Source organism: Copadichromis virginalis, linkage group LG4 (assembly GCF_057382275.1).
Source record: "Copadichromis virginalis isolate Kocher_CV1m ecotype Utaka linkage group LG4, C_Virginalis_male_GT1.1, whole genome shotgun sequence".
In the NCBI taxonomy this organism is placed as follows: Eukaryota; Metazoa; Chordata; class Actinopteri; order Cichliformes; family Cichlidae; genus Copadichromis; species Copadichromis virginalis.
The window spans coordinates 12,603,834-12,616,102 of NC_140621.1; the positions used below are offsets into that span (position 1 = coordinate 12,603,834).

Here is a 12,269-nt window from a genome sequence, read left to right on the forward strand (position 1 = left end):
GTCATTCCTGATGACTTCAAACAACATCATGCAAACTGCTAGCAGACTCTGAGAGGGTGAGAAGCAGGGAAATAGAGAAGTTGCCTTCAGTAGTATGTTAGGTGACAGCTGGACAACCCCTGAATGACAAAATAAGAAGGCATGTGTGCGTAGACATGAGTGAAAAGGAGTGTGTCTGATTATCAAGTGGGGGAAGCAAATCCTTTTGTATTCTCCAGCACCACAACCTCCCTCGTGGCATCAGAGGTATCTGAAGAAAAGATAGGGAGCCAAAACAGTGATATATAAAAAAGACTGAAAGACAAAGAATGACAGTGACCGTCGTGATTGAAGCATGCCGCTGACAGGGCGTGGTCACTTAAAGCCAGAGGGAGATAAAGAACAAGATGAAGCTGAAGGAAAGGGGAAGTGAGATAAATAGGGAAACAGAGAGAGAGTTGGCTTGACACTGTGATACAAAGGTGAAGGAGGAGAGAGCGGACGCCACGTGAGAATTCGTAAAAGTAATGAAAAACGAAGAGGGGAATTGAAAGCATGAGAGAGTTGGAGGGGGCGCGAGGAGTGAGGTGTGGAAGAAAGGAAGGAGGGGATGCAAGGAAGAGCGGAGGAGGGAGGGGGAGAGTGTGTGTGTGTGTGTGTGTGTGTGTGTGTGTGTGTGTGGGTGGGGGGGGTAAAAGGATGAGCTCATTGCAGTCGCTGGGCTGATGGCATGAGGAGGGGAGGGAGGGATGCAGGAGGGGAGGGGTTCCATGCTTGTCTGCGAATCGATAGCCAGCGTCTGAGCACCGCACACACTCACACTCACACACACACTAAACTGCAGACAGCTCTGCCGGCTGAGCCAGCGTCTGCCTACCGCTGTTCTTCCAGCACCCTTACTGCATCCAGAAACAGCTGACAGCATCCTCAGCCTTTAGATCTCTTTTTTTCCTTTTGTCACTAAACTCTAGTGTATGTAAGACTAGAAGCAGCGCAGAAAGCCGGCTGCTTCTCACGTCTGCTGCTTCCCTTCCCTCGACCTCCCTCCACCCTCTCACTCTCTCTCTCTTCCTAGCTCACACACATCCTATCACATCCACACCCACACCCAAGGATACCTCCTTGCTTCCCTCTGCTGTTTCTCTCACGCCGGACCTCTTTCTCTTTAACCCTCTACACCTGTAAATACGTATTTCTTGTTATTTCCTCAGAGGAAGAGATGCTTGCCTGACCTCTTTTCTTTCTATTCAAACACTTCTGTGGATTCTTTTTTTTTTAATCGATCCCTGCTCTGCCACTTTGTTGCTACCTGTGGAGGTTCTCTGGTTCTACTTCAGCCTGCCGTCTCACAGAGTAAAGCCCCGCAGAGAGGCACCATGCTGGGATTGGATGTGTGTGAGTTTGGCGGTCAGGTGCTGGAGCTGCTCTGGCTAACTATGTGCTACAGAGGTGAGGCGATGAAGAAGTGCACGCGAGCGTGTGTGTGTGTGTCTTTGTGTGTGTGAATTAATGTAACTTCAGTGACTGAAGTTAATGTTGCTGCTAATCAGTTATCGATTTGTGCTGAATTTTCATGATTTAGAGATAAAATCTAATTTCTGTGTGTGTGTTTAAGAGATGTTCATATGTGTATGTGTGTGTGTATCTGTGAGTCTGTGTGCAATTTGTCTCCATTCTTCCGGGTGTGGACATTTTTATGTCTGACATGAAGCGCTGCCAAGACAAGCCAAAGGTGGCAGATCAATAGCTATTGATCACATCTTACAGTATCCTGCGCGTGTCTCTTTGTGTGCATGTGTGTGGCTTGTGTATGCATGCGCATGTCTTTATGTGCATCTGCATGCATGCTGCCAGCTTTTGACATTTTTTGTAAAAATGTGTCTGTTCATTAATGGGAATGGTGAGGGAAAAAGGTGTGTGCGTTAGTGTGTGGGTGTGTGTGCATTTAGAAGGTTACACAGAGTATGCAGGAGTCATATTACATCACCAACGTTCTGCATTACTTTTAACAGCATCTTCTGCATTTGCAAAACTATAATAAATGCAAGATAAAACTGTGCGAGCGTGTCTGTTACACTGCAGTATTGTTGAACCCTGGTGCAGTACCAGATGGTGGTAAAGCGCTGGGGTTTCCCTTCACACAGGTGTGTGTATAAGTGTGTGTTTTATAAGGTTTAGAAAAGAAAAACGAGCATGATTTAAGGACAGAGCCACAGGAGCGGTGAGAGTGAGGTCTCTTAAGTGGAGAAGTAATGTGCTTCAGAGCCAAGAAAGGCACAGATAATCTATTCTATTAACTGTATGAATTTCAAACAGCAGTTTGACGTGATCGTGCCGCTCCAGGTGTGCAGCAGTGTTACAGCTCTCAGCTCTCAGCTTGTTTCTCCTGCAGACTGAATGCTCAGTGCTTCAGTTTCGGGCGGCCTAAAGTTCAGCTGCTTTTCATTTCTCGAACTGAAGACAGTTTTTCTCTGTTAATCTACCTTTAATTAGGATTTTCAAAGTAAAATTACTCGCTCATGCTTCCATGCCTTCATTTAGATGCATTCATCATATCATGTCCAATATCCTTAAACATGCTACACTTACTAGTTCCTTACAATCAAAATCTGACTGTGGTAATCTTTGCATCGTTTCTTGTTGAAGATAAATGCAAAAAAAATCTGCACCCTGCATCCTCTGTACATTTTTTTCCCTGTGGATATGACACATCAAATATCGTCATTTGGCCAGGACAGAATTTTGAGGACGTGTAGGAGAATTTGATAGGAACGTGGGAGGTGACTGAGTTGGAAGATAAACGGCAAGACGAAGGAGCAAAATGATAAAGCTAGGATGAATGGGAAGCATATCAGTGGAGTTTGTGGTGGAAAGAGAGCGAAGAAACATAAGAGAGCAAAGAGGGAAGGTGGAAATGGTTAGAGCAGGTGAGGAAGAAACTGGGCAGAAGGAAGATGGGGATTTATTGTATTGGAAAAAAAAATAAACATCACCAAAAAACAAAGAAAGCAGAGGGATACCTTGAGATTGACGTGTTCTGTCAGCAGGTGTTACCTGGAAAGAAAAGGGAGCAGCTCACGATATTTTACAAAGAGTGTTGTGTGTATGTGTGGCAGATACAGAGAGAGACACTGGATGAGTGGGTGAGGCCCAAGTGGCTGAACGCTTTTCCTGAGCTGTCAATCAACAAACACTGTCTCACACAGCGAGCAGCAGGCCTTGAAAATGCCTCATGGAAATCTCTTTTCTTTTCTAGTCCCTCTGCATTTTATAACCCACATGATTCCCATGCTTGCTTCCCCCTCTTTTCTCGTTTATACTGTCACTTTTTTCCTTTTTTTCCATCTGAATAGAGCTGATGCTCCATACCTGCCTCCTTCTTCCTTCACGTCTGCCCCTCTTTTTCATCCAAATATTCTTTATTCTCTCTTTAGATTCAACAACATAACTTCCGCGTTTCCCTCCCTAATCCTTCCCCTGTCTTGCCGTCTCTTGCTCACTTCCACCACTCAGGTCTGCATGCACACATGCTGTCAGGTGCCAGATAAGAGATCTAAGAAAACCACTGTATCTAATAATAATAATGTGTATGTGTTAGTCCCCGTAGGGAAATTACTCCTCTGCATTTAACCCATTCACACAGTGAAGCAGTGGGCAGCCACCAATGCAGCGCCCGGGGAGCAGTGTGCTCAGGGTACCTCAGGGTAGCTGTTCAGTGGAGTCGTACCCCGACCTTCGATCATGGGGCAACCACTCTACCTACTGAGCTATCCCTGGTATCTGTTTACGTTCATCATCCCGCCTCCTTTTTTTTGTCCTATTAGTGATAAATGAGGTTTTTATGGGTGAACAGACACATATGAGGGCAATCAAGTCAGTCAATTAGACAACCTGCTGTCTCATCAAGGCTGACAGAGCAGCTGTGGACATATTACTGCGCCTGGGTGTCTGTGTGTGCGTGTGTGCCAAACATTAACAAAAGAGGATGATGATTAAAGGGTGCAGGTTCATTTCCCCAGTCTGCTCATATGACTAAATTTGCGAAAGCCAGTGGATAATCAAGCATAATGATACATTAGCTTGCAAGGTAAAGATGCCATTGCTGTGTTAGCAGTAATACAAGTTGGATTGGGAAGACAGACGCCCTCTCTGCTTTTAAGATTAGGATTCAAACTTTCCTTTTTGATAGAGCGTGTAGTTAGAGCTGGATCAGGTGACCCTGAATCTACCATTAGTTATGTTGCTATAGCTTCAGGCGGCTACTCGACCTGCTATGATGGACGGAACAGTTCTTCTGTAGTCCATATGTGTCCATATACCACAACTACATATTTAACATTTGCCATAATTAACACTATGTTAACATTTGTCTTCTCCCTTTTCTTTTCTTTTCTCTTCTCTTTCTTTCTCATTCTCTTCATCCCAAACCGGTCGCAGCACATGGCCTCCCTGAGCTGGTTCACAGAGGCTTCTTCCTGTTAAAAGGGAGTTTTTCCTTCCCATTGTCGCCAAGTGCATGCTCATAGTTGGCCATCTGAACGTTGGGATTTCTCTCTTATATTGCAGGATCTTCACCTTACAATATAAAATGCCTTGAGGCAAGTGTCGCTGTGAAGTGATGCTAAATAAATAAAACTGAACTGAACTGAAATAATAATCGTAATTGAACTACATTTAATTATCGCAACATTAAATATATGGCAAACCTTAGTTTGTGAATTTTCAAGAATACGGAGCTCAGCAGTCCTTCTGCAGTCCTTCTGATGGTCAGCAGGGGGAGACAACAGAGGGAGAGCATCAGTATGACAAAAAGGGGCACCTGAATTTCGACTTTATTTATTAGAGGTTTGTTAAATTTCATTTTTGTTAAATTTATATGCAGTGAGTCAGGGTTTTTTTTGCTGAACAGCACCATGGTGTTATGACCACAAGCGTCTTGGAACTGGAGGATGACACATTGACTTTACTTTCTGGCAAAAGCCAGCGCTGCTCTTTCTTGTTACTTTTTATTTACTTACTAAATTGAATGAGAATTGGATCACAGCCACTAGGGGGATATACTGCCTAATGTCAGAACAAATTGCATTAGTTGATTTCCACATTTATGTTTGGGTTCATTTAGAAGGTATGGTGAAAATGACATTTTCAACCTTTCAGCCTCTTTTGACTTGGCTCACATATAAGGAGGAATTTTCTTGATCCAGCAATCAGCCAATTTTGTCTCATAATAGAGATTTATTACTGATGCTGTCCTGCTTGAGATCTGGGTTTTGACAGAATAAGCGGGTTTACTGAAAAACTTTTGATGGCTGCAGATGGCGATGATATGAAGAAACCCCACATTATGATTGCAGTCAATTTTGATTTAATTTAGGAAAACAGATGTAAACAATTTAGCATGCATGGTGTTCTTCTAATAACAATAGCACACTTTATAGTTTTTGTCATGAGTAAAAGAGAATTTTCAGAGGTTAAAGGAAGTTGAGCACTTTGCAAACTGCAGGTGAAAATCATACTGAATGATGTCTGCAGTATCATTATGTTATTTCAAAGACGGACTGTCACTCATGAATGTGCCAATATGACCAGCAGCTGGTCTCATTTATTTGTCATCTCAGCTTTTCATCAGCAGGGCAAAACGGGGACAGAGATTACAGTGCTTTGCTGGTTAGCATGATTAAGTGTTACGAGTGTCTCCAGTGTTGACAGGATGTCTGCATCACCCCTCTGAAATCGTAGAGGTGACGGATCAAGTGCAGTCATTTGTGGCAGGAGAGACCACACTCTGCCAGCAGCTCCACAGATGGAAACAAACCCTGCCTGCACAGTCTCCCGATATGCTTTTACAGCCTTTTTCAGTCATATTATAGCTGTTACTGGCTGTGCAGAGGCCTGTAAGCTTCCTTTTTATTTTCAGCTATGTGTGTCTTTTTGTATATAAGTCTGCGTGTGCATCCCAGAGGTCTCGTTATAGTATTAGAACAGAGCAGTGACAGAGTGTCTCAAAGGACTATAGACCCCCCCAGCACATCAACACTGAGGGCACACACGCTCTGTCACAGACGTACATCGAACACACAAAGAAGAATAAGTGTGTTTCTGACACAGTGAACAGTTATCTGGGTTAAGAGATGAGGGGGCAGACAGGAAGCAATTATGCAAACAGACGCAGGAACGTCGTGGACGTGAAACTTTGATTACTCACAATAAGGTTCCTTTTCCATTTACAAGACAATGCTCCATTTGCGATATGTTATTTTAAATAAATATCAAAAGAAGATTTATTTTTTTAACCTGGATTTTCATCCCAGAGCCTCCATTGTGTAGATGAACAGCTCATTTGTCCACAATCCACTCCAGCCTGCAGCTTTTTAAGAATAGCTAAGCTAAAACTAAAAACTGGAAATATTTTATATCGCAGGCCGTATTCAACCCACTTAGACCTTAAGTGGGTCAGACCAGTGAAACTCCCCCTTCTGTCAGTGTAAAGATGTTTTACTACGCATTTAATCGCTCACATATCTTTTTATAAGAAAAAAACGTTTCCACAGTAAGTTTCAGTTTTTCTACATGATAAAGAAATGCTGGTGTAGTAAATGGAAGAAATCTGTTAGCACTGTAAGTAACAGATGTGTGGTTTAAAAAAATTCTACTGAGGACTCACTATAAAAATTACACATTTCTACTACATTATTCTACATAGTGAAAAACAGGAACTCTTCTCATGTTATTGTTTATTTACTATTTAGTTACTTTGGTTTAGTATAAATGGCCTTCAAGGAGGTTTTTATTGATAGGAAAAGTTGTAAACCTTATGAAAATGGAATTAAAAGTCAAAAATATTTGCTCTTCTTCACGTTTTCCAAAGCAGTCCAGTGTGATTGGGGTCTTCAGCAGGCCAGTTCTGGCCCTCTGGCCATATGTTTGACATAAATGGAGGTTGCCACATCACCCATTATTAGTTTGGAAGCCCAGAGTTTGGCATCTTGAAACCAGATGTCAGAAACACAAAGTCACTCACAGAGAAACCTCACGCTGTCATGTTAAATCAGCTGAGAAGTAATGTTTCTAATTGTTTTTATTGCTATTAATTTCTGCTAAACCTTTAAAAAATTATCCGAAGTATATCAACTATACTGTAGATTTGGTAGACATGCATCACCAAGGAACCAATGAAAGAACAACTTTAATGCGTGCACTCATGTTTGTGACTCATGCCTCCATTAGTATACATTTCAGCTCTCATGTGTTCAGTCCTCTCTGTATCCTCCTTCCCCTGAAGCCCCCTCTCCTCCGCCAAACAGATTGCTGTGTTGACTTTCACTAAACATGTTGGTTTAGCTGTAAATGCCGGCAGATGTGTCTTGTGATTCTACTTACATATGCAAGGCTTTAATTCTTCCTTTAAACACTATTAAACTTTGAGATTTGACTACTGGGTTTTTGCATTTTAAAAACTGAAATTTGCATTTATTTAAATAAAAACGAAGAAAATAACTAATGACACAGTGACTTAAGTATCAATTTCTGTTTCTCAGACTGTAGCTAGAGGCACCTAGAAATTCGCATGAATAATAAATACCTACTCTGTGGAATAGCAATAAAGTTCATTTTAGGGGTGACGAGTATCTTTTGTTTCTTTGAAGCACTCTCTTCATCCTTTTTCTAAAAAACAAGACAAAAACAAACTGAAAACATACATTCGATACACCAAAATCTGTGATTTTAATATTTATTTTAAAGGGCTGGTTCTAACTTGTAGCGTTTAGCAGCGAGTATGTTCAGTGAAGCTGACGATAGTTTGGAAAGCAAGTGGGTTAATGATGCAGTTTTATGAGCATCAAAGAAAATCCACCAGTAAATACCACTTCACAGATGGGGGCTGAGACAGTTGGAGGACCACATGGACACACTCTGATTCACACAATATGGGAAGTTTATAGCTCTGCATGTTTAGATTTAATGAAGCTTCTGAATCACTTTTGGACAAAAACAGAGCTTTTCTTTCTGTAAGATTTTTATCTTTAGAAAACTTTGCGTCTATGTATTTTGCATCAATGTCACCATAAGGAACCAGATTAACTGGGACAGATTTAATATAACCTATGTCAAAATGTAACCTGTTCAAACAGAGGAGATATTTTGCTAAGCTTGACAAGTTTCCATCAAATGCTACAACTTCAAAAGGAATCCATGTTAAAACACTCAGGCTGTTTCACTGTGGACTATATCCTGCTTTTTAAAATAAATGGTAATTGATTCAGTTAGTGTGACAGGTCAGCAGTCTGGAGATCAAAGAGGAGCTCTCAGATGTCAGAGAGGAAACTGGTTTAAATAGCAGCTCAGAAACACGTTTGCCCTGCAGTGTGTGTTAATGTACGAGCACGTACACACTCACGTGCTGCTTGTACTGCAGGGTTTCATATGTAAATACAGGTGGCTGAATCATTCATGAAGACATGAACCATCCATATATTACATGCCACATGATTTTAAATGTAACTATGCAAGTAAGAGAGATTTTTACCAACAATGTAAAATGATTTACTTAGGTATTGTATTAAAATAAAACACTCTTCAACTAGAAAGTTTGCTTAGTCTCACTGAATGATGATGAAAATCATTGTTTGGGGGTCAGAAATGACTATATTTAGATTAAATATGGACAGCTAAGTTAACTTACCTCAGCTAGTTAGCCAGTTGCATCTATGGTACAAACCGTATGCCAGCTGTGTTTGGCCAGGGCAAGCAAGGCAAGACATACTTGCCTAGTGAATTTAAAAATAGAAATCATTAAAGCGTACTAAAGTGAAAGCAGTCACTCTCCTTGCATCTCAAAGGTTTGTGCCATAAATCTTCCTTTTTGCATTCATCCTTTAAACTATTGCCATCTTGTGGCACATGCAGCTATTGTCTCTGGAAACAGGTTTAACTCTGCTTGACTTGGAGACAAAGAAATATGTCAGTTTTCTATTAAAGGGAGGACAGCTTTGTCCGGTTGAGCACATGCATTGTGAATAAATCTGTTATCTTTGGTGGGAGACTATTGAGAGACAGTAGTGCTAGATAAGCTGGTCCGGGTTCTGCTGAAAATAAAATCAGTCACTAGTAAAAATTTAAATGAAGAAAAACACATAACCATAATTTTTAATCTGTAAAAGTCATACCACTGTTATATGCTAATAAGTAACTAGATCAAACTAGATCATTAAAAGATTGAAGGGTCTGTTAATTAACCAAGCTAAGGTTCATTATTTGTTACATAATTGTATTATTATTATTATTATTATTTTTTTTTTTTTTCGTGTCCCGTTTGGATCTTTAGCCATCAGAATTGTTGTCTTAAGGCCAAGAAAGATGCCAAGCGGATTTATTTTACCAAGTGGATCATCATGGCCTTGCCATATTGGTCCATTTGATTGACCTTTATTATAATTAGGAATTTATTTTATTTTCAGTTGCTACAAACGGGACAGACATGACTGGGGGATAGGACAGGGAGAAAGAATGAAAGAAAGAGAGGGAGAGAAAGAAAACCAAAGGGGAGAAGAGACGGTGAGAAGGGGGGGAAGAAAGAAAACAAACAAACAAACAAACAAACAAAACACCTGGATCACCTGTATGGAGAAAAAAACAGAAGAGAAAGCAAACAACAAAGAGCAACATAATAAAAAAAACAGCACCATCACAATAAACTAGCTAGCAGTAGATAACAGTAGATACTAAATAATAAACGATATTGTGCAGCACGCAAGATAGACAGCGCACAATGTGCTTTGAGGCAGCAGCCAAGAAAGCTGTAGTCCGTGTCTGTGAACACCCGTGTGTACACCTGTGTGCATACCTGTGTGGATCAGCATGCTTGCATTCCAAAGGTTTCTCCATGTAACGATCTGCTAGGGAGTGTGGGGAGCCATAGCCCCGTCCTCCAGGGTATGAAGCAGGTATGGAGGAGATCCAGGCCCCAGATATCCAGAGGCCCCCAGAACACAAGAGACCAAGGAAGACCAACAGAGGGGCAGCCGCGCCACTGTCCCATACATAATTGTATTAAAATACTCCTGTAGGCACAAACACAGCCACGAGTTCTAGTTCAGTGAGTCAAATTAACTTTAAATTAGAGGTGACACAGGTACCGGCTCCACAAGTAGGTCAAAGAGGCCATGTCCCTAATAATGCATATCTTCAGGCCTTAGCACATTTTAAAAGGCAGTGTTATATAAAAAGAACCAAGGTAATTTAATCCAAATCTGGTATTGGACTAGGCTCTGTGCTTGTTTTTTATTCCAAGGTTGGGCATCTTAACATGGGAGTTTGACTTCAGCCTGAAATAGACATTTAAGGAACTGTAGTTTTGAGAACTCCACTTCTGTGTTAGTGTTGGCGACTGTTGCTGTCCTAGTCTATAATGCTTCACAGTATATGCATATTTAATGTTAAAATCCAGGAAAAGCTCTTGGCGGTTTTGGGAAGTAAGAAATTGTACTAATTGATGTTGCCAGTTATTTAAAAGCATGGCAGTTACTCTTGAGTTTGACCTTGTGAGTAAACTTTCTTACGATGAAAAGTGTAATGACTGAATTTTTAGTGGCACATTTAGATAAAATGTTTTGATGTGCCTAAAGTCACCTGTGGTGCTTTGTGGCAGCTGTTTCTAGCCTCATTACAAGCCAATAGGCCAACAGCGGCCTGTGTGTGTAAACTTTATGTTGTTCTCGTCCCTGCGTGGGTTGTCTTTGCAGTTTAATTTTCCTGTCAATATAAACATGACCGGTTCTTTGTCTGTGTGTGTGTGTGTGTGTGTGTGTGTGTGTGTGTCAGGCCTGTGACTGACTGGCTGTCTGTCCACTCATTCAGTGTCAACTGGGATTGCCTCCAGCCCCCTGTGACACTGTTAAAAGGATAAGTGGGTACAGCAAATGGATGGCTTATTACTTACTCGCTTAATTAAACAACGATGACTAACTACAAATGAAGAAATCATGTGTCAAGTCAAGATCATTGCTTTTAGTGCTCCATAACTATTAACATTAGTGTGGTAAGTGATGATAGGGAATTAGCTGTCTAGCAATAACTTAACATGGGTTCAGGAAAAGAATATAACCATTAAACATCTCGTTTTACAAACATATGTGCAGTATTAAAGCTGATTCACGATGGCTCTCTTGCTGTATATATGGTCATATAAAAAAGATGCACTTTAAGGATGATGTCACTGAAAGCAGAGTTGAAAGTGTTGCCATGGTAATAGGTGAAGGCAGCCGTGTTTGGCCCTGACTGGGTGGGGTGCTACTGTAAGTAACAGACACGCATTCAAAGGACAGTGCACAGGTACCGCTCAGTTTGCGTGCATCTCTGTGTTTTGTGTGTAAGCAAGTGCGTTCGTTTGTGTACTCCCCCATATCATCCAATTACCTCTACACACAGCTCTGGGGTGATGTACACTGTGTCATCTCATTATGAACAGTAAAAACAGAACCAGAGGTTATTACACGGGGCTGTTACTGGGCACTAAATAGATGTGCGTGGCACAGTTTGTGTGCGTTTTCTCTTCTACATATAATTGGGGTCTAGAGGTATGCATTGTGCATCTGTGTCTCTAACCGTGTTATGTCTCTATGTAAGAAATTATCTTTCTTCTGTCTCAGTATGTTTGTGTGTGTGGGGGGTGGAAGTTAGAAAGAATGTGCTGCTAACTTCAATCATAAAATGTAATTTTTTAAAACAAGAGAGAGAGGGATTTTATTCCAGCATGTCCAATATGACTGATGGGCTGTGATGAAATATAAGCAGCATGAATAAAACGTTTGTCCATTAATGAGAAAATGTTTTATTGTCTTCAAAGCTACATTATTCTTTGTAAAGTGGTTACAAAGGATCAAGGATATCTGTATCAATCTAAAGGGGAAATTAATTTTTTTGTACAATCAGCAGAAATCACATAACCATCAAACAAAATGCAATAAAAAGGCAATGCAACATTAAGAATACAGGGATTCATTCAAAAGACAAATGTCAGCTGGGATGTATAGGTTTTTGAGTATATTTGTATATATTTGCACTTTGCCATATGTTATCTGCAGCCACACAGAGGCAACTTAAATCCTTTGATAAGGAGGGGCTTGTAGAGGTGGACTAAACAGGCACCCAGCAATATGATCAATATTATCAGAATACTTCACTGACTATGCGATATGACTGCGATTGTAATTTAAACCATTTTCTTCAACTCCAAATTATGCCAGTTGCCAATATCTGAGTATCCAATAAAAATGATGCCAGTTCAGTTA

General features: G+C 40.8%; 1 protein-coding gene across 1 annotated transcript in view; it reads left to right on the forward strand.

Moving 5' to 3' along the window:
• The first annotated feature begins 785 nt into the window (after positions 1 to 785).
• The window catches only part of arhgdig (Rho GDP dissociation inhibitor (GDI) gamma), a 33,928-nt gene continuing 22,444 nt past the window's right edge, over positions 786 to 12,269 (forward strand). The window contains exon 1 of the mRNA XM_085453645.1: positions 786 to 1,428. Coding sequence (XP_085309771.1) covers positions 1,356 to 1,428 — 73 coding nt within the window. The 5' untranslated portion in view covers positions 786 to 1,355. The remainder of the gene's footprint in view (positions 1,429 to 12,269) is intronic.